The sequence below is a fragment of the Cryphonectria parasitica genome, assembly GCF_011745365.1.
Source record: "Cryphonectria parasitica EP155 unplaced genomic scaffold M406scaffold_5, whole genome shotgun sequence".
In the NCBI taxonomy this organism is placed as follows: Eukaryota; Fungi; Ascomycota; class Sordariomycetes; order Diaporthales; family Cryphonectriaceae; genus Cryphonectria; species Cryphonectria parasitica.
The window spans coordinates 3,919,718-3,944,590 of NW_024468913.1; the positions used below are offsets into that span (position 1 = coordinate 3,919,718).

General features: G+C 54.5%; 7 protein-coding genes across 7 annotated transcripts; 4 read left to right on the forward strand and 3 right to left on the reverse strand.

Annotated features, from left to right (window-relative positions):
- Positions 1 to 1,926: 1,926 nt before the first annotated feature.
- On the reverse strand, positions 1,927 to 7,229 carry M406DRAFT_259537 (uncharacterized protein; the record flags this gene model as incomplete). Its single annotated transcript, XM_040917302.1, has 3 exons — positions 1,927 to 2,892; positions 2,966 to 3,631; positions 3,729 to 7,229. 3 exons carry the CDS (start codon positions 7,227 to 7,229, stop codon positions 1,927 to 1,929), a joined length of 5,133 nt encoding a protein of 1,710 aa, XP_040776097.1.
- Positions 7,230 to 9,585: 2,356 nt separating this feature from the next.
- Positions 9,586 to 10,859, forward strand: SOD-1 (entrainment of circadian clock). Its single transcript, XM_040926007.1, has 4 exons — positions 9,586 to 9,703; positions 10,043 to 10,222; positions 10,298 to 10,449; positions 10,519 to 10,859. Exons 1-4 carry the CDS (start codon positions 9,691 to 9,693, stop codon positions 10,636 to 10,638), a joined length of 465 nt encoding a protein of 154 aa, XP_040776218.1. The 5' UTR covers positions 9,586 to 9,690; the 3' UTR covers positions 10,639 to 10,859.
- Positions 10,860 to 11,854: 995 nt separating this feature from the next.
- Positions 11,855 to 14,835, forward strand: M406DRAFT_352081 (uncharacterized protein; the record flags this gene model as incomplete). Its single annotated transcript, XM_040922664.1, has 1 exon — positions 11,855 to 14,835. One exon carries the CDS (start codon positions 11,855 to 11,857, stop codon positions 14,516 to 14,518), a length of 2,664 nt encoding a protein of 887 aa, XP_040776098.1. The 3' UTR covers positions 14,519 to 14,835.
- A 45-nt stretch (positions 14,836 to 14,880) lies between these two features.
- On the reverse strand, positions 14,881 to 16,057 carry M406DRAFT_98217 (uncharacterized protein). Its single transcript, XM_040926392.1, has 2 exons — positions 15,189 to 16,057; positions 14,881 to 15,115 (listed from the first exon to the last, which is right to left on the reverse strand). The coding sequence occupies exons 1-2, from the start codon at positions 15,610 to 15,612 to the stop codon at positions 15,072 to 15,074; spliced, it is 468 nt and encodes a 155-aa protein (XP_040776099.1). The 5' UTR covers positions 15,613 to 16,057; the 3' UTR covers positions 14,881 to 15,071.
- A 158-nt stretch (positions 16,058 to 16,215) lies between these two features.
- M406DRAFT_356838 (transaldolase) lies at positions 16,216 to 17,595 on the forward strand. Its single transcript, XM_040923535.1, has 2 exons — positions 16,216 to 16,715; positions 16,831 to 17,595. Exons 1-2 carry the CDS (start codon positions 16,356 to 16,358, stop codon positions 17,449 to 17,451), a joined length of 981 nt encoding a protein of 326 aa, XP_040776100.1. The 5' UTR covers positions 16,216 to 16,355; the 3' UTR covers positions 17,452 to 17,595.
- Positions 17,596 to 17,746: 151 nt separating this feature from the next.
- On the reverse strand, positions 17,747 to 19,363 carry M406DRAFT_356839 (uncharacterized protein). Its single transcript, XM_040923536.1, has 4 exons — positions 18,987 to 19,363; positions 18,806 to 18,894; positions 18,573 to 18,704; positions 17,747 to 18,457 (listed from the first exon to the last, which is right to left on the reverse strand). Exons 1-4 carry the CDS (start codon positions 19,037 to 19,039, stop codon positions 18,273 to 18,275), a joined length of 459 nt encoding a protein of 152 aa, XP_040776101.1. The 5' UTR covers positions 19,040 to 19,363; the 3' UTR covers positions 17,747 to 18,272.
- A 462-nt stretch (positions 19,364 to 19,825) lies between these two features.
- Positions 19,826 to 23,998, forward strand: M406DRAFT_235417 (WD40 repeat-like protein; the record flags this gene model as incomplete). The annotated part of the gene is made up of 1 exon (XM_040916019.1): positions 19,826 to 23,998. A coding segment is annotated over one exon (4,173 nt), but the record flags the coding sequence as incomplete, so codon positions are not given.
- Between the last annotated feature and the right edge of the window lie 875 nt (positions 23,999 to 24,873).

A 24,873-nucleotide genomic window follows, 5' to 3' on the forward strand; every position in this document is an offset into this window, starting at 1 on the left:
AAGAGCAGGAGGAATCTATTCACTCCTGGCCTCATCTTCTGTAGAAGCTCAATAGGTGGAAGTAGAGATAATTCCCGAGGCATTCCTTCGTTGGAATTTCTACCAACACGACGTCTAAGCTCAGTGTAGGCATGCTAGGTCGAAAGCGGTTCGGGAAAACGTATCATGCATGAACCTTTAGCAGACGTGTACTATATAGTCAACTCCGAGCTTGCGCCACTTCCTCTACCGCCTCAAAATCTGCGCATCGGGCCGGACCTATGCATTCCTGGATAATCTATCCCGCCTCTCTTTATATCATCTCCAAAGCCTCCTCTCGCACAGCTGTTTCTGCAAATCTCAATTCTTCCAAACGCCAAACATTTTTCATTACAGTATTCATTTCCCAGATCTTCAGTGACTTGCATACTAGACCCCTTACACCTATTTTCTTTGCTAGAGCCTTTCTTACAATGGCTCTCGACGCCGGATCTATCATCTCCATCATTGGCATTCTCGTAGGCCTTCCCCCCTGTCTCTTGGCTGTATACCAGTATTTCCAACGCCAGCACCGAGGTCTGTCCACTGCGCTTCCCTAGACCCTTTCTCTCTGCTGCTGAAATTCATGTTCATTCACCGGCTGCACTCTGCATCTTATTACCCTACAATATCATAACTAAGGCGCTCCCAGACGAAGTTCTCCCATACTACGACCGCCAGAGGCATTCGGCTGGCGATCGCTTCATAACTGGTGTGGTCTTTTCCATGCGGTCTCCGTAGTAGCACTGCCAGTATTGGTGCAACTGTGAACGACCATGGCCGATCGAGAGTGCCGGAACTCGAAAGCCGGTTCAGACAGGCGCGGCGCTGGCGCCCCGTTGCTTGACCCCGATTTCCCGTACTACCACCGAGCCGAAACCAACCCCACTCACGACCGGAAGACCCCACTATCGGCCGGCCGACCTCCGAAATAGCGACTTCTTCACATGCAGCTTACGGGCTCCTACGAATACGTCTCCCCTCACACACGATTGCGACGGTTATGACTTGATGCGAAAAAGAAAAGAAAAAAACATGGAGGAATGGTATTGGAAAATCATCTGTCTGGCTACATATACCCAACCACATCTCGGCACTGCATGCTCATTGCACACCCTACGCGCGAGCCCTATCATTCTGGACAAACTTCTTTAGGCCTATCTAACCTATGAACAGATAAAAGCAGGGGAAGTGTGAGGAACTTTATTGCAGATTTTTTTCTTTCTTTCTTTTGTAATTCGATAGATGGGCGCATCTTGAGGGACTTGGAAGGCCGAAATGCAGGTGATTGGGTCCTGGATTTAGGTAGGCGATTACTGGACGAGCTTGGTAAGGGTTCGGAGCTTGCGGATGATTTTACTTGCATGGAAATGGGACATGAGCATGGAGTTCAAAGGACGAAAGGGTTGTAAATACGCAGATATCAGGTACGTATATATCCTATTGCAAAAAAAAAAAAAAAAAAAAAAAAAAAAAGAATAAAGAGACAAAAACCCCAAACTGAAATTCAAGGGTCAAGCTTGTATTGACATATAATATAGAAGAATACACAGAACACTTGGAAGGTGTCCAAAACTAGACAATACCTAGCTGATGCTGGCTAAGAAAGAAAAGGAAGAGGGGGAAGAAAAAAAAGAGGAAGGGGGAATAAGACCTAATGCGAATCGCATACTCCGCTTGAACATAACTCATGAGAGAGCATAGCATCAACGTTTTGCTCATGGCCAGATCTCACCATCAACCAGGATGTGGGTCTGTTGTTGTATTTTCCCCCATCAACCCAAATCCCTCACCCGTCGTCAAAATCGCAAAAAGTCCTGCCTTCCCTGATGAGAAAGACATGGGTAAATGCCTCATCATTGAAGAAAGCAAATCCCTTTCCACATACACATGGCCAGTGGAAATTCCTTAGCCAGCCTTGTCGTGTCCATCATTAAGTAGTAACTCCAGGATAATTTGCATGCCAGGAACCTCGGGATGCGTCATGGTGATCTTGACAGTGCCCTTGGAGTCTTGCTCACCGGCGATGATCGAGCCCGCCCCGACACCACCCGCGCCTGTCGGGCCGCGCACTCCATAGTCGAGACAGCGCACGTCGCGACCAGCCACGATCTGCCGCAGCCTGCCGTTCTCGGCATTGCGCACCTCAACGTAGTCCTCATTGAACAGGACGAGGTACTGCCCGAACATGGTCGCCCCGCGGGCCTTCTTCTGCTTGCCCGAGTACTCCATGATCAGCGTGCGGGAAACCTCACCGTGCTTGTCGACATAGACCGCACAGTCCTCATAGGCGAGGATGAACTCTTGCTCGTTGAGCTTGAACATGCCGAGTGGCCGCTGGTCGCGGATGCGGTTCGCAATGTTGGCAATGGTGGGCTGGCCGAGACCGCTGGGCACGGACATGGTCTGTTTCTTGTCCAGCGTGAGCATCTCGAAGCCTTTTGCGGTGGCCACGGCGATGTACGTCTGGAACAGGTTGAGCGAGTAGCATTCTGTTGGCAGATAGAACTCGTCAAAATCCCGGAACGACTCTGTCAAACCGTTGCCGCCACGACGTCCACCAAAGATGCGAGGTCGTTTCTCCGAGGACCGCTGGAAGACTGGCTCGAGCACCTTGAAGGTGGTGTGCATGCCTTCCTTCCGCTTGTAGAAGATGAGCATGCGTTCCTTCATGCGGGCTGTGGCGAAGAATGTGACGTCCTTGGCAAGCCGTTGTGGTGCCTTGCGCACGCTGTCGTGACTTGCGGCTGGGAAGTTCGAGGTGGGCGCAATTGTCTCCAGGGGATACGCGATTAGGGACCGATCTGCTGTGATGAGACAGATGGAGAACTCTTCCAGGACAGCTATCTGCGTCACCCTGGCGAGTTGCACAGACTTGGGAGCAATGTTAGTAGATAGTCCCAGGCGTGCACTGAATTAAAAAAAAAAAACCATGACTACTACTCACCCTGGTCCAACCCCGAGGATTTGAGGCCTCAGAGATATAAACTCCATAGTCTGTTCCAATTGCCACCAGTGACTTGTTGAACGCTGTAAACGCCGTAGCGCAATTCACTTGAGCCCTGCACACGGCTGGTGGCCCTCTCCCAGAACCATATATCTTCTCAATTTCGCGGATCGAGCGATCAAGAGGTGTTCCCTTGATAGGCACACCAGGCGTCTTGCCGATCGCGGAGACCGTGTCGTATGCAAATGCACCGTCCGCCAGGATTCGAAGCCTGAAAGGCTCTGCATTCTGGGCGTGCAATGCTCTTGCGTGCTGAGTCTTGGCCTCGATGATCTTGCTACACCAGAGCTCGCGGTCCTGTTGAGACGTTGCGTATAGAGTGTACACTTCGTGGCCAAGATGCTTCACTCGGAAGGGGAATAGAACAGAATCTGCCGAGCTCGCAGTGTTGATGCGAGTAACGGCGTTCATATTCAGAGACCCCATCGAAGATCCAGTGTCGGAGTGTGACAGCACAGGGCGATCCCCGTTCGACATGACCTTGTTCAGCTGTGTACCGGAGGCATTGGCGATCGCGGTCCGGGTGAGAGGGGCCCTCAACCCGCCCTGCTTCATGACGGGTTCATCGCGCATACTTTCCAGGAAGAGCAAGGGCATGGGAATTGGCTATAAAAAGTTAGCGCGCGCACACACATACACCCACACGTACACAAGTATGAACCCCCAAGATTCTCTCCTGGCTTAAAAATAGCACAACACATACCTCTTTAGACACGTCATATTTCTTGTCCTTCCCGTCTTTGGAGGGATACTCCTTCGCCAGGATGAAGTAGTGGTCAAACAGCAATGCGTGTGTATCGACCCACCGCACACCTTTGGACCCCATTCTTGTGAGGTCGCCTTGGTGAATCAGCTGTCTTCCCAGGTGATCCAGGTTGAGGACTGATTGGAACCCTGGGCGGAGGACCAGCGCGGACTGTAGCATATGAAGATCGACCTTGCTCTTGCTGCGGGCCACGGCTTCGTCGCACTTGTGTGTCACAGCTCTGATCTCTTCGAGGGCCTTCAGCAAGTTGGTCTTCTCCTCACTGTCCTGCACCATCTTCTTCAAGCTTGCGTCGAGAAGCAGACTGTATCTTTGCAGTCGGGTGATGGGCGCCTTCAGGAAAGTGTCCCAGCCTAATCGATTCGACCGTTTGTGACGCTGCACGTGCTCTAGGAACTGAGCAAACAGCACATTGCGGGAAGCCTCTTTGCGAATGGCCAGCTGGGCATGGGGAAAGGCTGCAGAAAATTCCAGGTAGGGTGCTTCTGCTTTTCGGATCCAATCACGAAAGATGTCTGAGAATCCAGTGATCCACGGGCCCTGCTCATTCTGGCGATACTTCAGCTGCGCCAGTAGGTATTCCTTGTTGACCTGGTGAACTGCGTCGACCTTCCCAAAGACTTTGTCGACGAAAGCATTGATCTTCGCGGGGGGAATGATGGGAGGCGCCCATGCCTTGAGCTGATCTCGGTACAACAGCCGGACGACCTCCAATTGTGCCATATAGTCTTCCTCACCAGTCACGATCTCGTGAAGAATGTTTTGTCGCTCGGTCTCCTTTTTGGGTTTCGCCTCCACGCCGGCTTTATCGAGCTTGTAGAATGTCGCCCAGTCGGCGTGGTGCTCAGACTCGTCCGCCAAGAGCTCGTCCAGGTTGGCCTTCTTCAGCGTTCGCGTGCAATGGTACGAATAGCATCTGCCACCAACCTCGGTCTCGTGCACCTTTGGTGCATAGCAACCGGACCCAGTCAGCTGCCACAAGACACCAGAGAGCGTTCCCTGGCCAAATTTTACCCACTCCTCATCCTCAAGAAGTATGCCGGCCTCGTACAGCCGATCAGCCACAATCACGCCCAGTGTCTCGGCGTCTGCGATGTTCATGGTCGGCACCTTGGTGGTGAAGAGCTTGGTGAGGCCGTCCTCGACGGTCTTGCGCTTTAGGTCCGGCTCGCCTTCCGCCATCTCCCGGAGCCAAGCTGCAATGCTGCTCAGCGCCCAAGGCTCTGCGCAGCGCTTGCAGTCACCAGTGCTCAACTTCTCAGGAATAAACTTCTTCTTGCGCCCACTTGGCAGTGTGATCAGATCATAAGCCATGGGAGACGGAGTCCCCGTCTCGTAGCCCTCCAGTGGGGTGCCCAGCTGCGAACCATTGTGCTGATGTTGCTGTTGCCGTAATGCCTTCCTGCGCTCTTCTGCAGCATCTGTTCTTGATCTTCCGGGGACCTGGACGGCGGGTGTTGTAGTATGACTTGACAGCGAAATGGACCTCTCGACCTGTTGTTGATGGGTCAATGGTTGCTGGCCGACGTCGAAGCCATCGGCGCGTTGCACCCTTGAGTCACTACTGAGTGAGTAGCTGTGCTGACTTGGTCCGCGGCTTGGTGACTGCACAGAGAGCGAAGGACTTGTATCAGACCCACCAGGCAGGGCCGGCAATGGGCGATTGGATAGCCCTGGGTGGAAGAAGAGATCAGGGAGGTCCTCCTTGACGGGGGAGTCACTGCCACTCGCACGATCATCCCCCTCGTCAAAGCTGCGGCGCTGGGCCGTGGGAGCCTGCAGCCCACCGGTATCACCGTAGTCCACATCGATAGCCAACCCATAGTAACCCCCATCGTCACTATCATCATCTGGATAGGGGAGAGTTTGGTCCGTTGGAGGGGGCGGCAGTGGCCTTTCACGGCTCTGAAGTGACGTTGACCTTGCCGGCGGCGAAGCCGCATTATTGTCGTACGACAGGTTCAGGTTCGGCGTGTAACCTCCGCTCAAGGCCGCAAGATCCAGTGCACCTGCGTACTCGCTGTCGCTGCCACTCGGCTGCTCCTCTGGGGGAGCAGGTAGCGAGGATGTTGCTACTGGGTGGTTGGGAGGATATAGTGAATATGACGTGTTTCCGCTGAAGCGGCGGTCTGTCAGCTCATCCTCCTGCATCATGGCCAGACCGGCTGCTCCATCCCCATCACTATCATCGTCCTCGAAGAAGGTGGCCGGCGTGCTACGACTGTTGAGCGTAGATGCGTTCGAGTTGTACCGACCCACACCTGTGCTGATAGTCCCCTGCATAGTCGACGCTCGCGAGTCAAAGCTGGTGCGAAGTCTGTCCAGATCATCGTCGGATATGTTTCCGTTGATCGGCGCGGGCCGGGAAGCGTGGCCGCCTTCTCCACCAAGGTCGTTGAATATGTCCTCCATCAAGCTTTCCTGCGCCACCTGTTCATTGGAAAAGTATGTCAGGCTCGGGTCGCCTGCCCTCTCGTCTGGAGTCATTTCTGTCGGTCGACTTGGGAGCGGTGCATTCGTCGGATGCCTGGCGAGGCCTGGGGACGAAGGTTGATCGTACACGGGAGGCGACGGGGCCGGCGACGTATGTGATGCCTGGCGCGTTCGAGAAGTCATGAAGGCCGCATTTGGATCTGCTGCTGAATAATTTGGGCCAACAGGCATTTGGAAGGACCCGGGATACGGCGCCTGAGCAGTGTATTGAGGGCCCTGCGGGGAGGTGGTTCCGTTGGACTGGTGAAGGCCGCCGGTCCATGCAGCCTGAAAGGGCGTAGGTGTCATTGATGGTGTCGAATGTGACGAGTACTGAGGACTCGGCAGACTGGGCGCGTACTGTGAGTTTCCTCCTCCAGCTGCTGCTGCTGCATGCATCTGCGGTGACACGACTTCGTGATGATTATACGTGGGGCTATAGGGTGGGTTCTCCTGTTGGGAAGAATACGACGCGTTCGCTTGCTGAGACGCCATGGAACTGCTGTAGACATGCCCATACTGGTTGTATCGCTGCTGAGTCGGGCTGACGCCTGCGTAGGCCGACGGGTCGTAGGTCGCATGGTTGTAGGTCGTGGGTTGCGGGGTGTAGCTCGTGGGATGGGCGGGCGGCGAAGCATATCGCGCAGCTGGGTGGTAGGGCAACGTGGTCGAGCTCGATCTCGCAAAGTCTTGTGGGTTGTATGATGTCGGCGAAAGGGGCGGTTGTTGAGCCTGATTTTGATATGACTGTTGGTAGCCAGCTGCCGAAGCAGTCGGGCTCGTCATGTACCCCTCCGCCTGCCTTCCCATGGAGGGACTGTGGTGCCGAGCTGGGTCGGCAGCAGCGTCATCGCCCTCGTTGAAGCTACCCCTACGTGGCGGGTAGACATTTTGACCATGGCCAGCAACGGGATATTGAACTGGAGGTAGATGGCCGTAGCGCGGGTTGTTGCCTCTGAATGACATGTTTGTTATGCAAACAGGATGAAGAAATAGTGGGGGAGGATCGTCGCAGCAAGTCGGGGCGATCGTGGCCTAAGACTTGTAACGTCAGGAGGAGGCCTCGCTGACTGTAGCACGTTGGAGACGAGCAGCACTGTCCAAGTGCGCGAGAGTGCGGTCGGTCAACGCGCTTAGAGGAATCGGAGAAGGGGAGGTGTGTTCTTTGAAGGAGCGTCGCTGGAGCCCAGAAGCCCAGAGATCGAAGACCTGGGTGGGGAGCGAGTCGCAGGTCGAGGGTCCCTCAGATAATGTGTCGTAGCAGCCAAGAGGCCTAGGATCCTAGGCACCGAAATCGTAGGTAGCGGTCCGACGGTCGAGCGAAGAAGGCAAAGGGGTAAGGTGGGCTGCACGATTGGGTCACGGCTGGTCGGATCCGCTGGTGGATGTCGAGGAGCGAGGCAAGAGAACGAAGTGAGGGGTGTGTCGTCGGCCAGCGAGTATCGTGTGTAGCAAGCATGCCAGCCTCACGTGGCTCGCTGGGTAGTTGGGTAAGATGCTGCTGTGGTGAATCGCCGCCGTGCCACCCGTGGGTTATCGATCGGTTCGGGCCCTGGCTCGTCGTCACAGAGGGGTTCCCGGCTCAGTCGCGGCTAGTACTGTGTAGTGTATACATTCATTCAGTATTCATTCAGTCCGGCGCCGAGTCGCGGTTCTCAGATGAAGCCGGTTCGCTTTCTTTCCTTACCGCCAAGATGGAAGACGTACTCGTCGGGTATAGTGAGGGGAAAGGAAAGAGAGAAACATTTCATTCCCAGCTAGATGACTACACGTTTTAGAGACTGCGCATCCTGCCTCAACCTGGGACCTAGACGGGATCCTTGAGGCGAGCTGGCGGCCAGTGTTGGGGCTGGAACGCTGTTGGGTGAGCGCTGTACTGCGTCAGTAAGCATAGCCCGGTTTAGCGGCTCCTGCCAACAACCTACCCCTGCGGGACCGTTACTTTGGTGGGTATACTCCAATTTCCAGGGCTCCCCACAGAGTATGATGGTACATGGGGCTAGAGTCTCTAGCACCTAGGCTCAGGTACTAGAGACACGAGCAAGCCCAAGGGTCTCAGCTTCAGGACAGTACTTTTCCCTGTCGCGCATCCGAGCGCTGTTCCTAACTACCTAAGTGCCCTTATGCCTTTCGGCCTTTTGCTTTTCTCAGCAGTGGCGATCCGGCCTTTGAAACAAATGGCCCACGGTTACGAATCCGCATCGTTCAAAACATACATTGCTATGCTCCAGTATATAGTACGTGGTTTGCTACATGTTGTTATCTCCAAGATCACTTCTTTTCTTCTAACCTCGTCTTCTGCCCCTTCATGATTTTCCTTGTGGTCTGGATAAGGTGGGCTGACCACCTTCGCACATCTTCCCACAATCTACGAAATGCTCCTCGATACTGTCAGTTGGATCATTGAAGAGGAGGCGGAGTTCATCTGACCAGCCAGGCCCTGTTTTAGAAGAAAATGTCGAATCCGTAGTGTTGCACGGGCCCTTACACGAGCAACGCGGCCGAGCTGAGCCATTGCAACTCGGTGGTCCAGGTGATATCTCTTGATCCTAGGAAGAAACTGGGAAAACCAATCTCACCACGGCATGCCTCATAATCGAGGTTTGAGATATCAAGCGATGCGTTGCCTTCATGATTTTTATCAGCACGTCGCTATGAAGCTATGGAGGCATTGCATTGGTGTTGTTGAAACACGTCATCCCATCACAATTTTGGCTATATAGATTGTATTAAGCACAGCACTACCAAACCTGTCTTGGCCCATGGTTCCATGCCTTTTCCTCCTCCTTCTTCTTCTTCTGCCCCCTTCCATCCCTCTTTGAATGCCTGGCTTTAAGAGGCAATGCGCACTTATAGCCGCTTACTGTGTTGAGCCAACAACTTCGACTCGGCGGCCGCATAGGTGTCTATTCCGCTAGTGCACCGCCCAGGGTCACCGACACCGGCCGAGGTACAACTGACGACAAGTCAAAGCCCCCCCCCCCACACGGGGCCCTGGTGAGGGGTACCTGTTAGGACTCGTGTTGTGATGGGGATAGTGACGGTGATGGTGATGGTGGTCATGAAGACCAAAACATCCCAAAAAACAGACCTCGTCGCAATCATCAGATTTCTTCATCTTCTCCATGTATGAATATTCTAGTCGTTGTTTCGATGAAAATTGTGGGCGAGCATGAAGTCATCGCAAGCACTTGCAGCAGCGTTGCTTAATAATGAAATGTCAGTCTCATCTAGAGCGGGGTTCCGGATGGCGAATGTGGAGTTGGAAGCTCGCGGCGTCGGACTTTGGCCCTCACTTCAGTTCCCATAAACTTCGGTTCTCCTCACTTTCCTTTGCGTTTTCCTGAACCATCAAACTCGTCATTGTAGAGTCTGAGCATCGTCCATCATCAACCATATCAACACAACCCACAAATAAACCGTCAAGATGGTCAAAGCAGGTGAGAAGACTTTAGCTCCTTTACCCCTCATTATATCATCAGAGCTCCGTCATAGCTCCTGGCCTGAGGAGGGGCAGCAGGTTGGGTGCTGGATGCATGGTTCAGTGCCATCCGTCACTCCCTGAGGGTCCCTTGCCGAGCTGCATGAGCACCTTGATGGGCATTTCCCCCAGCTTGATGACTGTCATGTCTCGCGCATGGGCCTATCGACGCCTAGATCGTCAAGGGGGCAGGTCGAGAGTAGCCAGAGCGAGCTTGGCCGCTGATTGCTTGCGTGCAACCTTCCTGCCTGACCTGTGATCAGCCAGCTGACATCCACCTGTTGATGGCCTCTTCTAGTTTGCGTCGTCCGTGGTGACGCCAAGATCAGCGGCACCGTGACCTTCGAGCAGGCCTCCGAGTCCGATCCCACCACCATCTCCTGGGACATCACCGGCCACGACGCCAGCGCCAAGCGTGGCATGCACATTCACACTTTTGGTGACAACACCAATGGCTGCACCTCCGCTGGCCCTCACTGTAAGTCTCAGCAGCAGCATTGCCTCCTGGCCTCCTACCCTGAAGCTCCTCCCGGCTAACATGCTTTGCCCCCAGTCAACCCGCACAACAAGACCCACGGTGCTCCCACTGACGAGGTCCGCCACGTCGGTGACCTGGGCAACATCGAGACCGATGCTCAGGGCAACTCCAAGGGCAGTGTTCAGGACAAGTTTGTCAAGCTGATTGGACCCGAGTCTGTCATTGGCGTATGTCGACACTGTCTTCTCCCCATATACCATTCAAAGAGCGATAATTAAAGGCTAACTTACCCACAGCGCACCATCGTTGTGCACGCCGGTACTGATGATCTCGGCAAGGGCGATACTGAGGAGTCTCTCAAGACTGGCAACGCTGGTGGCCGTCCTGCCTGCGGTGTCATCGGAATCTCCAACTAAGGGACTGTGCGTGCCAGGTCAATACGACGCAGTTCAACAGCCCTGCAGATTTGGACGATAGTTAGGAATGGACCAAGACTGCGGATGTAGAGTCGTTGCAGTGCTAGAACAAGCAGAATGTTGACCCGCCTTTCCGAATGTTCACTGCTTGTTTTCTGCGTGGCTCTTGGAAGAGATATACCACTCGAGATCTTCAAACAAGTCAATTATTGTCCACAGAGGAGCCATTGTAGTGCCTATGCTCTTCGAACAGCCCTCGTCCTGGGGGATCTGGTGCGTGATGCCTTCCACTAAGATGATGAATTCAAGGTGCAGCAGATTCTTCTGCCGAAACTATGCCTTGGGTCCGGGATTCGAAGTGGTCAATCTTCCTTCCTCTCAATTCCTAGGCTGGTCTCCTCCATTCTAGCTTCTACCTCGACTATCTCGATTAGGAGTGATTCAATACATTCTGCCAAAGCCTCTTACCTTCTACATAGCATTTGAAGCTTGTGATTTATGCAACAGGTCCTCAGGGTCTGGGGCAACCCAATTGGGCTAGTGTTCAGGGCAGGGGCCCCACACTAGTTCTGGCCCACACTTTTCGTAACCTTCTCACTACCAGCACTGAACATCTGGCCAGAAGGCGCGAGAGGCACACGACACCTTTATAAAGACAGAACGATTACCTACCTTCAAACGCTACCACCACTCTTTCAGATTCTTTCCTCAATAAACTCCTCCCCCCCTTTCCTCTTTTGCTATCGCTACACTTGCCTCTCCATAATTGTCGACCATCCCCTACAGGCAAGCAATCTTCCATCTCTCTACCCGCTTGCATATTGGTACGTGCCCCTCATCTCTTCTCAGATGCCCATCTCAATTACGCATTACACTCTTACATATCAAGAGTATTTCAGTTTGTGTGGTCCTGTAGCCGAGGGACTTCCCAGGCGAACCTCTCTAAACTATCCTACTTACCATCCCTTATGACTCCCCCCCCTCCCCCTTCCTGTCCCAGTTACCCTTGGAGTATGCAGCACATCTTGTCCTTTCCAATGCTCCGCCCCATACGCCCTTCCAACAGACGCCCCGTTGTAGCACAAACTTCACCTTTCCGCCCAACTCTCCATTGCAAAAGCTGATGTGTTCTTAGCGCTGGTGCTGAAGTGTTTGCTAGACAAACCCAGCCCCTGTCATTATTTCCAGCATTGATTCATTGCCCTCCTTCGTCACCATGGCTCAACCTACCGTCTCAGGAGGCTATGGCAAGGTCAAGTCCGTCCTGAGTGGAGACACCTTGATCTTGACAAATCCCGCGAACCCGGCTCTGGAGCGTACCCTGTCATTGGCCTATGTCAGCGCGCCGCGTCTGAGCAAGGATGGCGATGAGCGTTTCGGCTTCGACTCTCGAGAATTCTTGAGGGCGCTCACTGTCGGCAAGGTTGTCAAATTCAAAGTGAACTACACTGTGCCCACCTCTCAGCGGGACTATGGCACAGCGGAGCTGCCAGGTGACGTCCTTCTGCCCGACGAACTCGTGAAGGCAGGTTGGGTCAAGGTTCGCGAGGACGCAGGAAAGAAGGAGGATGATGAAGCCATCCTGCAGCGGATTGACAACCTTCGTAACTTGGAGAGCAAGGCCAAGAACGAGAACTTGGGGCTCTGGGCGACCACTGGTGGCGTGATCGAGGTTCAGAACGACCTTGGTCACCCGCAATTCCTCGAGGAGTGGAAGGGCAAGACCGTCGATGGCGTTGTCGAGCGGGTCCTCAGCGGTGATCGATTACTGGTACGAATTTTCTTGTCGGACAAGAAGCATCTCCAGGTCATGACCCTCCTGGCCGGCATCCGCACCCCTGCCACTGCACGGCCGCTTGTTTCCACCGGCGGCACGCAACCAGCGGAGGAGTATGGCAACGAGGCAAGGGCATTTGTCGAGACCAGACTGCTCCAACGCCACGTCAAGGTGCACATTCTCGGAGCGAGTCCCCAGGGCCAACTCGTAGCGACTGTGCTGCATCCCAACGGAAACGTCGCCGAGTTCCTTCTCCAAGAAGGTCTGGCTCGGTGCAACGACTTCCACTCCACCATGCTCGGAGACAAGATGGCTGCTCTGCGTGCAGCCGAGAAAAAGGCTCAAGGCAACAAGTTGAAGCTGCACAAAAACCACGTCGCCAAGGCAGACGCCAAGGAATCCGAGATGACTGTCACCAAGGTGATTGGTGCGGATACCATCCTCGTCAGGACCAAGACGGGCGAGGAGAAGCGTATCAACTTCAGCAGCGTGCGTGGACCCCGGACCAACGAGGCGTCCGAGGCCGCTTTCAAGGACGAGGCCAAGGAATTTCTGCGCAAGAAGATCATTGGCAAGCATGTCAAGGTTACCGTTGATGGTTCCAAGCCGGCCGCCGACGGCTTTGAGGCCCGTGATGTTGCGACTGTCACCCAAAATGGCAAGAACATTGGCCTGACCTTGGTGCAAGAGGGTTATGCCTCAGTCATCCGCCACCGAAAAGACGATACTGACCGGTCTCCCAACTATGACGAGCTGCTTGCCGCGCAGGAGACGGCCAAGACCGAGAAGAAGGGAATGTGGTCTGGGAAGGCCCCGAAGACCAAGACCCTTGTCGACGCATCAGAGAGCTTGCAGAGGGCGAAGCTGAATCTGGGTACTCTCCAACGTCAGAAGAAGATTCCGGGTGTGGTTGACTTCTGCAAGTCCGGATCTCGTTTTACCATCCTGATCCCCCGCGAGGGTGTCAAGTTGACCCTTGTCCTGGCTGGCATTCGCGCCCCTCGAGCGGGTCGGTCGCCAGAGGAGAAGGGCGAACCTTTCGGCAACGAGGCTCTGGAGCTGGCGAACAAGCGCTGCAACCAGCGAGATGTTGAGATTGATGTTTACGACATCGACAAGATCGGAGGCTTCATTGGTGATCTCTATGTCGGACGTGAGAGCTTTGCGAAGATATTGGTTGAGGAGGGTCTGGCCTCTGTCCACCAATACTCTGCTGAGAAGTCAGGAATCGCGGCGGAGCTTAATGCGGCGGAGAAGAAGGCGAAGGAGGGCCGCAAGGGCATGTGGCACGATTGGGACCCTTCACAGGAGCAGCAGGAGGAGGCGGAAGAGGAGACGCCCGTTGAGACTGCGGCAAATGACGTGCCAGTGAATGTCAAGCGCGAGTACCGCGAGGTGTCGGTTACCAGCATCGATGACAACGGCAGGATCAAGATCCAGGAGGTGGGCCAGGGCACAGCCTTGTTGGACCAGCTGTCATCGAGGTTCCAGAAGTTCCACCTGGACCCCAAGAACAATATCCGCCTCAAGGGTGCGCCCAAGGCCGGCGACCTGGTGGCCGCCAAGTGGTCCGAGGATGGCTATTGGTACCGTGCACGGATCCGATCCAACGACCGGACTGCGCAGCAAGCTGAAGTCGTCTTCATCGACTACGGCAACACGGAAAAGTTCCCGTGGAGCGAGCTGCGGCCTCTGGACCAGGCCGAGTTCGGCACGCAGAAGCTGAAGCCGCAGGCCGCAGATGCATCCCTCTCACTCCTGCAACTTCCCACGGCGCCGCAATACTTCAACGAGACCAAGGCGTTCCTCACTGAGGTCCTCTCTGGCAAGGCCAAGTGGATCGTGAGCTACGACTTTGTTGACTCCAAGGAGGGTCTGACCTACATTACGGTCTACGAGGACAAGGAACCCCGGCCCAAGGCACACGAATCGATCAACCGCGAGGTGTTGCTCGAAGGACTGGGCATGGTGCCCCGGAAACTGAAGAGTTGGGAGCGCAGCCCGGCCTTGAGCGAGATCCTAAAGGCATACAAGGAGGCGGAGAGCGAGGCCAAGGACAACCGCGCAGGCATGTGGGAGTACGGCGATCTCACGGAGGACTAGGTGCTATTGTGACCAATGGGCCCTCTGATCCCAGGTTCTTCATCCTTCGTGTTCTTTCATATTACTAAATCAAAATCATCCTACTGAACACAGCATGCAACTAGGGAAAGGAAAATAAAGAGGAAGAGAGCGGGGAAAAGACTTGGAACGCCGGGAAAGGGGGGAAGGGGGGGAAAAAAAGGAAGGGGAAAAAGGCATTGAAAGGTTGCGAGTCTATTCATACGCATGCATGCTGCCCAGACAGCTGGTAGAAGGTGTGGCAGGCTCAAGCCATGCAGATAGTAGCAAATGGCATTGGGAATACAGGCTGTTATGACATCCTGGCCCTCTTCTCGCTGTGATGTTCGTGTGATCTTCTTTGTAAAGTGCCCAATACGAAAATTTTTTATTTTTATTTATTTTTATTGGAAAAAACAACCCGTCTCGTGAGATGTACCATAGGGCAAGTGTTCCATGGATACTTCCACTACATAACATGATCGTGTAGCAGATCATTCCACGGGTGATTTCAAGCTGCTATATGGATGATCTCGATGATTCCCTTGAGTGATTGTCATCTTGTGGTGTGACTCATGTCTGCCAGTACACAATGCGGGCCTGATCGACTTCTCATGTTGAGCATACATGCCAAGTACCTGGCGTTGCGTGACTTAGACGATGGTGCACTTACGGTACCACACTTGAGTATGAAGTAGGTTTTGGGTTGTTGGGCAGGGTGAGTGTTCTCCGTCCTTGGGGTCGTGCCTCAACCTGGAATTGGTCAGTTGGGGCGTGCTTGGCCCTGTTCTGCTCGCTAAGCAGCTGGCGGGTAGGTGGGCCGAACGTGTGCCCGCCAAGCGTCTCCGAAAGAAGGACGTAGACCTGACGTCCGGTCCCGGGGTCTGCATGGGTACGTAGAGAGTTGTGGTGTGCGTGTGTGTGTATGAGTCCAGTGTTTCAGTTATTGGATATAGCAGCTGGGTGTCTCCCTCTTTTTCGTTTTTTTCCTCCTCTCTCTTTCCTTCTATTTCCTCAGCCTTTTTGGTGCATGGGTTAGGCGCCTCAAGCGCGTCGTGGATTTGGGGGTTAAAGGGTCGTTTTGCTTTCCTTTTCATTTTCTAACTAGGGGGTGGGAGGGATTGGGCGGGGTCGGGAAACGTTTTCCGAGGGTTTTGTAGTATGCTGAGCCCTGTCAAGTTCCATGTTCGTCAGGGTTTACAGGGGCAGGGGAAATGGCGGAGGGGTACCATAGTAGTAGAAGGGGTAAGGTAAAGGAAGAGAGGGGCAGCACTCGACCCCGCACCCAAACCCCCCTGCCAGTGCTCTGGTCCAAGTGTAGCATAGACTGCTTGAAGGCCAGAATGAATGGGGAGACAGGTAGACAACAACGTTTCGATCACCCTAATGAACTTGAAAGGGAGGCGATGGATCCCAGATTAATAAGAAGAGAAGAGAACAAGTAGGAAGAAAAAAAAGATTGGGCCTCTCTGGCGGACAGTTTGGAATTTCACAAGGTCTGACGTAGGCCGGCTCCATAATTTAACAAATATTAAATTCGCCCCGAGAGGCGGCATGACGAGGAAGAGAGCTCATGTCAGGGCTGGGTCGGGTCAAGTTCAGTACTTAAATGCCTCGACGGACCATCGCCCCTCCCCCATCTCCCGACTCAGCCGATCAATCTTCTGTTCAGAATTTCTGTAAACCAACAACGTTAGTCCCAATTCTCCATCTTCATATTTCCATCATCCTGTTATATTGACTGTACTTAGATCACACAACAACGACAGCGACAACTATCAACCAATCTACCTCACCCCACCATCACCACCACCAACATACCAACTACGCCACACGCAAGATGAGTTCATCTCTGGACCAGCTGAAGGCGTCGGGAACCGTCGTCGTCTCCGACTCGGGCGACTTCGCCTCCATCGGCAAATACAAGCCTCAGGATGCCACCACCAACCCTTCTCTGATCCTCGCCGCCTCCAAGAAGGCCGAGTACGCCAAGCTGATAGACGTTGCCATCGCCTACGCCAAGGAGCAGAAGAGCAGCGAGGATCTCGACACACAGGTTGACGCTGCCCTGGACCGTCTCCTGGTCGAGTTCGGCAGGGAAATCCTACAGATCATCCCCGGCAAGGTCTCCACTGAGGTCGACGCCCGCTTCTCCTTTGACACCAAGGCCAGCGTTGACAAGGCGCTGCACATCATCGAGGTAGGCTTGTTTTGTCCCCCCTTTCCCCTCCCCCGCCCTAAAATAGAGGCCAGGGCAAGCCAGCACAAGACATGAGTGAAGAAGACTAACGGATCGGATGGTTTTCACTCTATAGCTCTACAAGGAACAGGGCATCCCCAAGGAGCGCATCCTGATCAAGATTGCCTCCACCTGGGAGGGCATCAAGGCTGCCGAGATCCTGCAGCGAGACCACGGCATCAACTGCAACCTGACCCTGATGTTCAGCTTGGTGCAGGCCATCGCCGCCGCTGAGGCTGGCGCCTTCCTCATCTCCCCCTTCGTGGGCCGCATCCTCGACTGGTTCAAGGCCCACACCAAGAAGGAGTACGGCAAGGAGGAGGACCCCGGTGTCGCCTCGGTCAAGAGCATCTACAACTATTACAAGAAGTTCGGCTACAAGACCATCGTCATGGGTGCCTCTTTCCGCAACACCGGCGAGATCACCGAGCTCGCTGGCTGCGACTACCTGACCATCGCCCCCAACCTGCTCGAGGAGCTCTCCAACGCCCAGGAGGCTGTGCCCAAGAAGCTTGAGGCTGCCTCCGCCAGCAGCCTTGACCTCGAGAAGAAGACGTACATCCAGAGCGAGGCCGACTTCCGCTTCGACTTCAACGAGGACCAGATGGCCGTCGAGAAGCTGCGCGAAGGTATCAGCAAGTTCGCTGCCGATGCCGTCACCCTGAAGGACATCCTTAAGAGCAAGCTGAGCGCGTAAAAGGGACAAAAAGGGAAGGAAGGAAGAATCGGAAAGACTAAGAACGGAATAAGAACCCCAATGAAGACTGGACATGGGTGGGGACATGTAAGGGAGACTGGAAGATAGCGTGCATAGAAATTCAGTAAACAATCACCTACCTAAATATGTCACAACCTGGTTGGCCGTGTATACTGCCATAGAGCATCGCCGCCAACCCATCGACTACTGTAATACGTATGTTTCATCTGCCCAGTTAATAATGCAACACCGAAATTATAGACTCGCCGCTATGATAAATGTCTGCATAGCTGCTTGGAAAGCCGGTGATTTCTTCATTCCATTTCCTTGTTCCTGCTTCATGATGCTTAGTTGCGGGGTTTGTTCCACGAGATGGCCCGTCTCAACTTCTCCCTGTCAGCCTCGCTGATCTCTTGCTCCTCCCCGCCATGACCCATGTGTTCCTCCAGGATCTGATCAAGCGTCCGATCTAACGCCGCAAGAGCGCTCTCGTCCGAGTCGCTGCCAAGATCTTCATCATCCGTCCCAATCTCCTGGCCCACACCAAGCTGCCAGCTGTATCCCAAAATTTGGCCCTCCTCCACCAAGTGTCCGACTTCACCTTCTCCTGGGGAGGAAACAGATGCGACGATATTATCCCAACCGCCGCTCCCGCTTCCGCTGCCACCCAGCCCATCCTCAACTCCATCCTGTGAATGCACAGGGCCCTCCATAGTATCCCCCATATCACCAGTCGGGGCTTCTCGTGAACCGGCCTCCCACGGCTCCGAGACGGTAACGTTGCCCCTAGGAGGAGGCTTAGGGACACGAGACAGGCCGTCCTACTGCGCGTCAGGCTTGGCGTACTTCTGGGTCCACTCACGGGCGGTCTCGATGGCGGCCTTCTCGTCCTCTTTCCAGGCCTTGGCAACCTCGGCGGCGAGAGGGTCGTCGGGGTTGGGGGCGCCGAGCAGGGCCTGTATGGAGAGGAGGATGGTGCGAATTTGAAGAGCGGGAGACCAGTTGTCTATACAGGAGCACAGACGCACAGACGCACACACAAGGTCAGCCATACAGGAATCCCCATCTAAAAGAGTCATAGGATGAAAGGGGAGAGGGGGAGGGGAAGTTGTTTTGCGTACTTTTCAGAACGTCAAGGCAGATGCGGCCCAGCTTGTCGACATTTGGGTGGAAGATCTTGGTCAGGAAGCGGATCTTGGGAGGGACCATGGGGTAGTCGTCTGGGAGGAAGAGCTCGAGCTTGAAGTTTCCGCCTAGCGAGACCGAAAAAAAATGGTCAGGTCAGCGGGCTGTGCGTGTTACCCAAGGCGGGGTGTCAGGCATGGGCGAGTAACTTGGTTTGATTTGTATGTACCTTCGTATGGTGAGGAATCGGGGCCATCGATAGTGACGTCGAAGTAGCGGAGGTTTTCGGGGTGAGGAACGGCGCTGATGCCGGGCACACTGTTGCACACGTGTGGTCAGAGGTCAGAAGAGGTTCAGGCAGCGGGGAAACCCCATCCGAACAGGTAAACATAGAGAGGTGGGCAGCGTACGGCTCCGCCATCAGGCGCTCTGTTTCCTTGAGGATCCTCTTTGGCAAAGCCATGGTGTGTGTAAGATGAAAGGAGAGGGCGACAAGTTTGCAAAAACGTGGGTGACTCCTGAAAAGGATATCGCGAACTTGTCAAGGAGACAGACCCCTAAGGCTGGCTAGGTCTGGTGTTGGTGAATGCGGATGTGGAGGACTGGTTGTCAAGTCCAGGTTACTCAGGTCGCAAACGTTAACCACAGATGTCTGTCGTGTGTGCAGGGCAGGGCGATACTGGATGATGGGAAGTAGACAAGTTCCTAGTCGGTAAGATGTCTGAAATGGGCGGTGCAAGATAGTGATCTGTAATCAGGTATGACGCTATCGTCGAGTGTTTTTTTCTTTGGTCCTTTAGGGAAAAGTAAGTCAAGACGATAACAAGACCAGCTGCCATCCTAAGGTCGAGCGATGGGGGGAGGGGGAGGGGGAGGGGGGTCGCACCTCTGTGGTGCCTGATTAGATAAGGTTGCGTGCACTAGCCTGCCTGCAGTAACGCTTGCGTTATGTACCTACGTACTCATGCACAGTAGGACTCAGTTAACGACGTGCCTCGACCTCAATACCAGCTTCGGTCAACCCACGAGGCTGACGTCTAACAAACCCCCCCCCCCCCCCTCTCCCAAATTACGAATCACAAAGGGGGTAAACATGAACCTCTTCAACAGGTCCATCCACCAGATCAAACGATGAATAATGACCCCCATAACAACCAGCTGCATTGCTTAAGAACATCTTCCAGATGACAACAGCGGCTATGTTGTTCCTGTTCAGCGACCCAAAGCAGTATCACTTAAGCCGAACAAGATGCCTTCAGCCTTTGATCAACTCAAGTCCTCACAAAAGAAGACGAAGATCATCAAATCTGCATATGACAGCGAGAGCTTCGACGCAGATGGGACCATACATGTTGACGGCCTGGTTGGCTCGGCCACCATCTCCCCTTCTGGGCGAGACGTTGCCTTGGCCTCACCTGAGGGCCTGGCCATCATCGACCTTGACTCTCCCTATAGCCCTCCCCGCCGGCTGAGCAGCCATGGCTCTCCGTGGCTGGTGGTCGACGTGCAGTGGTCACCCTTTGCCGCCCGCGACTACTGGGTTACGTCTACCGCGAACCACCGATGCCTAGTCTGGAACCTGAATTTGAGAGACGACTCGACCTCTGGGGCCATTGAGCATTCTCTGCAGGGCCATAGCAGGGCCATCACTGACATCAACTTCTCCGCCCACCATCCTGACTCCCTAGCGACTTGTTCCGTCGACGGCTATGTGCACTGCTGGGATCTGAGAAGACCTCGACAGCCCGCTATCACCTTCTGCGACTGGTTTGCGGGCGCCACACAGGTCAAATACAGCCGCCAGGATCCCTTCATCATCGCTTCCTCTCATGACAGGTGGCTTCATATCTGGGACGAGCGGAAGTGTTCTGAGCCTCTCAGATCCATCAGCGCTCACACTTCCAAGATTTACGGTATCGACTGGAACCGCACCAGGGCCAGCGCGATTGTGACCTGTTCTCTGGACAAGAGCATCAAGTTCTGGGACTACGAGAAGGAGGGTGATGTACCCGAGAGGGTCATCAGGACCGATTTCCCTGTCTGGCGTGCCCGACACACCCCCTTTGCCTGGGGTCTGCTGGCTATGCCCCAGAACGAGCCTGGAAATCTTTACCTGTTCGACGGGCGCATGGATCATGAGACGCCCACCGATGGCCCAGTAGAGCCTGTTGCTGTGTTTGAAGGCCATGGAGATCACAAGGCCAAGGAGTTCCTGTGGAGGACCCGTGGCGGGATCTCGGACGAAGGGATCGACAGCCGCGAGTTCCAGCTCGTCTCCTGGGGCGAGGACAACAAGCTTCGACTGACACGTCCCGAGCCATCGACTCTGGAAGGGGTTGGGTACGTGAAGGGTATGGAGGCCGAGAAGAATGTCGTTCTCACAAGGCAGGGCGCCACGTACAAGACGTTTCGGACAGTCGATGACGGGAGTCACCACCGCAGAGCAGCGACAATGAGTGATCCCCATGCCGCCGGGATGCGGCAGAGCGCCCTCACCCTTGGCATGAAGATCCCATCATACCGGACCGGGCCATCCTGGAGAGGGCCGTCCATGAAAGCCAAGAGCACAAACACCAGGAAGGTCGACCGCAGCCAGGCTCAGATGAATTGGATGAAAGGCATCACCATGACCAAGAGGAAAACGAGTTCTGATTCGCCCAACCGAACAGCATCAAAGGACTCGAGCATTTTTGGGCCATTCTTGCAGCAGGACTATTGGGCAGAGCCCGAGACCCTGCAGGAGGAGTTTGTACGCATTAGCGAGCAGCTTCCAAATGTCAAGTGGGACAGCATAGATATGGACAGCCTCATACTCAACGCCTCGCTCAAGGGTCCCTGGGGAGTCGATGAGGAGGACATCTTCCTCAAGGTGAAAGTTGACATCCCTCGTGCCTATCCCAAAACCAAGGCACCCAGTTTCATCATAGAGAACAATGCCTTCATGCCAGAAGGCACTCATGAGAAGCTGGAGAGAGAAGTCCATCAGATTGGTGAACAGTACTTGAAACGGAAACAGAACTGTCTGGCGGCGGCTTTCTCTTACCTATTGGGAGAGACTAATCTGGCCGAAAGTACAAACTTCTTCAGGAACGTACGAGACCTCGACGACATCGATGTACTCGCAGATGAGAGCTCGAGCGAGGATTCCGATAACGACATACCCGCAGGTGGCTCAGCAGCAATGTCACAGGATCTGACAGCAAGCATCGAGATCGAAAATACTCTCGCACCCATCAGTCGTCCCACCTTACCTCCGGTATACAGAACGTGCGGTGCACGGTTCTCAAATGATGGCCGATTGGTGACCTTCTTCCCTACGAAAGAGGCCAAGGCCCTTCTCTTCAGCCCCAACGATACCTTCAAGGAGAAGCCCAAGGATCAGCCGACATTTGCTGGTTTTGGCCGTCTGACCCACGATTCCCCTCCGCCGCGCAAGCGCTATCTCGATGGCGAGGCTTCAGCCGTCGATGATCTATCAGCTTTTTCAGATGATTCAGAGGACTCTTCGTCCTCCAGTGATTCCGAGTTGACGACCATGCACAAGATTAGTCTCTGGTACCGCCCTGGGCGTCGCCTGCACAAGACGTGGAGTGCTAATGATTCCCTCCGATCGAGTGGTGGGGGCACCGGTGCTGGGACCGGCACAGGGACTGGCACGAGTCGGCGCCGTGCTGGACGGCCAAAAAATGTTGTCAAACTCTTTGATGTGCGGGATATGCTCCCTTCCAAGAAGCAGTTCGCGCAAGAGTATGCCATATTCGGCAATGGAGCTCAAGTGTGTGCACATAACGCCCAGGTAGCAGAGAGATACGGCTACCCAGACATGGTCAACATCTGGAAGTATGCCGCTCTTCTTTTAAGATCAAATATTCCGCTGGAGATGCGCGAGCCGCGCCAGAAGAATAAGTCGGTGCTCGTCATCGCCAAGGACGTCCTCGCAAGGTATCGAGACGGCGAAAGCTCAGCAAACGGGGCTGAACTCTTGACAGGCCGCGTCAAGTGGGGCAATCATCCTCTTGCCCAAGAATTCGTCAAAGACTTGTTTGAGTACTTTGAGCAGCTCGCAGATGTCCAGATGCTCGCAATGCTGTCTTGCATATTCGGAGAGTCGTCCACCGACGATCCTGTGCCCTATGCCGAATCACGCCTCCCACAGCCAGAAACGCCTTTGCCAATGAAGGCGCCTTCGTTTTCTCTAGAGTACTTTCCAACAGACGCCATGGAATGGGGCATGCAGACCAGAAGTGGTTACAGCTCTGTGGTGCACACTCCTCGGACGTCGCAAACGCCTCTCATCACATCAGATCCACAAAGTCCGGATGGTCTATGGATAGGCGAGCCCGGATCGCAGTCTTACTCGAACTCGACCGGTGAGACCCCTCCTCAGAGATCCCTTAGGGATTACCTCAGCGACGTCGAACAGACGCAGAGTCTGTCTACCTCTCCGAACGACCGCTCCATGCGGCGATCACAGTCGTCCGTCTTAACCACCACGTTCGCCTCAAACTTATCACGCGGTTTCACATCCATGACATCCTCGTCACCTCCGAGCCGAAAGCGTCCCAGCCCGGCCGAGACAATACTGTCGCATATTCCGAGCAACATCACCTGGGGTGGCTCGACCTACTTTGGTGCAGGCCAGCCAGACACTACCGAGACGACAAGGACTTCCATATCTGACGACGATTTCCGAAGAGATGAGTTGGTGTCCATGGTGCCAGTGAATGTAAATATCACCCTAGAGAACGAGATGGCCTTTGATGACGACGGATGGTTGTCTACACCGCTGCTGGATCCTACCCGGGATGCAGCCTACGCAAGCTACCGGTATGCCTACGCAGAAATGCTCCAGGTATGGCAGCTGCCACTCGCACGTCTCGAGATCATGAAATTCAATGTCTTCAAAGACAGCTGGAATGGCACCACGCCAGGCATGGAGAACGGGACGCCCGCCGAGGGTACCTATCACGAGTCCGACAACCATGACAGCGGTAGCCACAGCGCAACAGGTACGACATCACCCACCGTTCTTCTCGGCAGCAAGCGCAGCCAGCTCGCGGCGCTCAATGCCTCCGGCCGAGGTCTTGACGTCACAGGCATCTGCCGCGTCCACGAGATTCAGCTCCAGCCTCTGCAATATTCCAAGACGGAATCAACCGGCGGCGCCGTAGGAATCTGCGAGCGGTGCCGACACACGCAGACCCAGCTTACCTGTGTCTTTTGCCACGAACCCATGGATGCACTGTACTCGGCATGCTTAGGGTGTGGCTGCGCAACCCACGACGCATGTCTTGCGGAATGGCACGGCATGGGCGAGACGGAGTGTCCTGCGGGCGACGACTGCGCGTGTGTCGAAGAGGCAGACAAGGGCCAAGTGGAGACATGGGTTGCGATGAGGGCTGCGCTCGCAGCGAGGGAGAGAGAACGAGACAGGGACACGGAAAAGGCGAGGAGAACGGCAACGTCGCACGGGGAGAAGGGCCACCAGCAGCACGAACGAGACAACGAAGACAGCGGTCACTTGCACGGGACCAAGTCGCCCCCCTTTGCTGGTAGGAATGGGCCAAGTATAACCTCGGGCCTGGCGACGCGATTGAGGCGGAGGTCTGCGCCCGCTCCGTTCTTGCTATCAGTAGACGACACGGACGAGGAGAATGGCGGCGGAGGAGTACCACCCCCGAAGACGTCCTACAGAGAAAGCATCCAGAGCACTATTACCAGAGGAAGAAGGACTGAGGAGGAGCTGGAGGACTCTGCGAGCATGACTTCTGTACCATCGACAAACTCGGTTACTGCTGCTGCTGCTGCTGCTGCCGCCGCCGCCGGTGCTGTGCCTGCGAAGCCATCCCCTCTGGGCCCCGGCGTGTCTGCTGCAAGGTTGAGTCTGGGGAACAGGCTGAAAGGCCTAGAATCTGGCAAGCGGCCTGCGTCCTTGTCGAGGAAGAATCCTGGAAATAATGGAGGAACCGCGGGTGCCCGTGGTGGGAATTGAGACGACAAGGGAGGGTGGTAAATTTTTAATAAAAAAAAATTTGGCAGATTTGATTGTTGGTCTTCCACAAACGTGATATCACTTGGGTGTCAAATTAATATATAAATAAATATAAGAAGGATCTGCTACATATGCTTCCCGATTCAAGCTTTCAAAACACATTAGCAACTTTTAAGTGTGCTTCAATTGACTTGACCAGCTTTTTCCTTCTTTTCTTTACATATATACATGAACGAAAAAGACTGATACGAAAGAGGGCCAGAGCACAGATTTATGTTCAGCCACTTCAAATGTTGCATATATAC

What these genes read in the sequence shown, in the direction of transcription:
- M406DRAFT_356839 (XM_040923536.1), bottom strand. Translation starts at nt 19,039, where the DNA reads ATGGCTTTGCCAAAGAGGATCCTCAAGGAAACAGAGCGCCTGATGGCG. An exon ending in GAGCGCCTGATGGCGGAGCC is followed by an intron (nt 18,895 to 18,986) that starts GTACGCTGCCCA and finishes CGTGTGCAACAG; the next exon opens with TGTGCCCGGCATCAGCGCCG. An exon ending in CTGCCTTGACGTTCTGAAAA is followed by an intron (nt 18,458 to 18,572) that starts GTACGCAAAACA and finishes GCTCCTGTATAG; the next exon opens with ACAACTGGTCTCCCGCTCTT.
- M406DRAFT_356838 (XM_040923535.1), top strand. Translation starts at nt 16,356, where the DNA reads ATGAGTTCATCTCTGGACCAGCTGAAGGCGTCGGGAACCGTCGTCGTC. An exon ending in AGGCGCTGCACATCATCGAG is followed by an intron (nt 16,716 to 16,830) that starts GTAGGCTTGTTT and finishes TTCACTCTATAG; the next exon opens with CTCTACAAGGAACAGGGCAT.
- SOD-1 (XM_040926007.1), top strand. An exon ending in CACCTCCGCTGGCCCTCACT is followed by an intron (nt 10,223 to 10,297) that starts GTAAGTCTCAGC and finishes CTTTGCCCCCAG; the next exon opens with TCAACCCGCACAACAAGACC. An exon ending in GACCCGAGTCTGTCATTGGC is followed by an intron (nt 10,450 to 10,518) that starts GTATGTCGACAC and finishes ACTTACCCACAG; the next exon opens with CGCACCATCGTTGTGCACGC.
- M406DRAFT_98217 (XM_040926392.1), bottom strand. Translation starts at nt 15,612, where the DNA reads ATGAAAAGGAAAGCAAAACGACCCTTTAACCCCCAAATCCACGACGCG. An exon ending in TCATACTCAAGTGTGGTACC is followed by an intron (nt 15,116 to 15,188) that starts GTAAGTGCACCA and finishes GAAGTCGATCAG; the next exon opens with GCCCGCATTGTGTACTGGCA.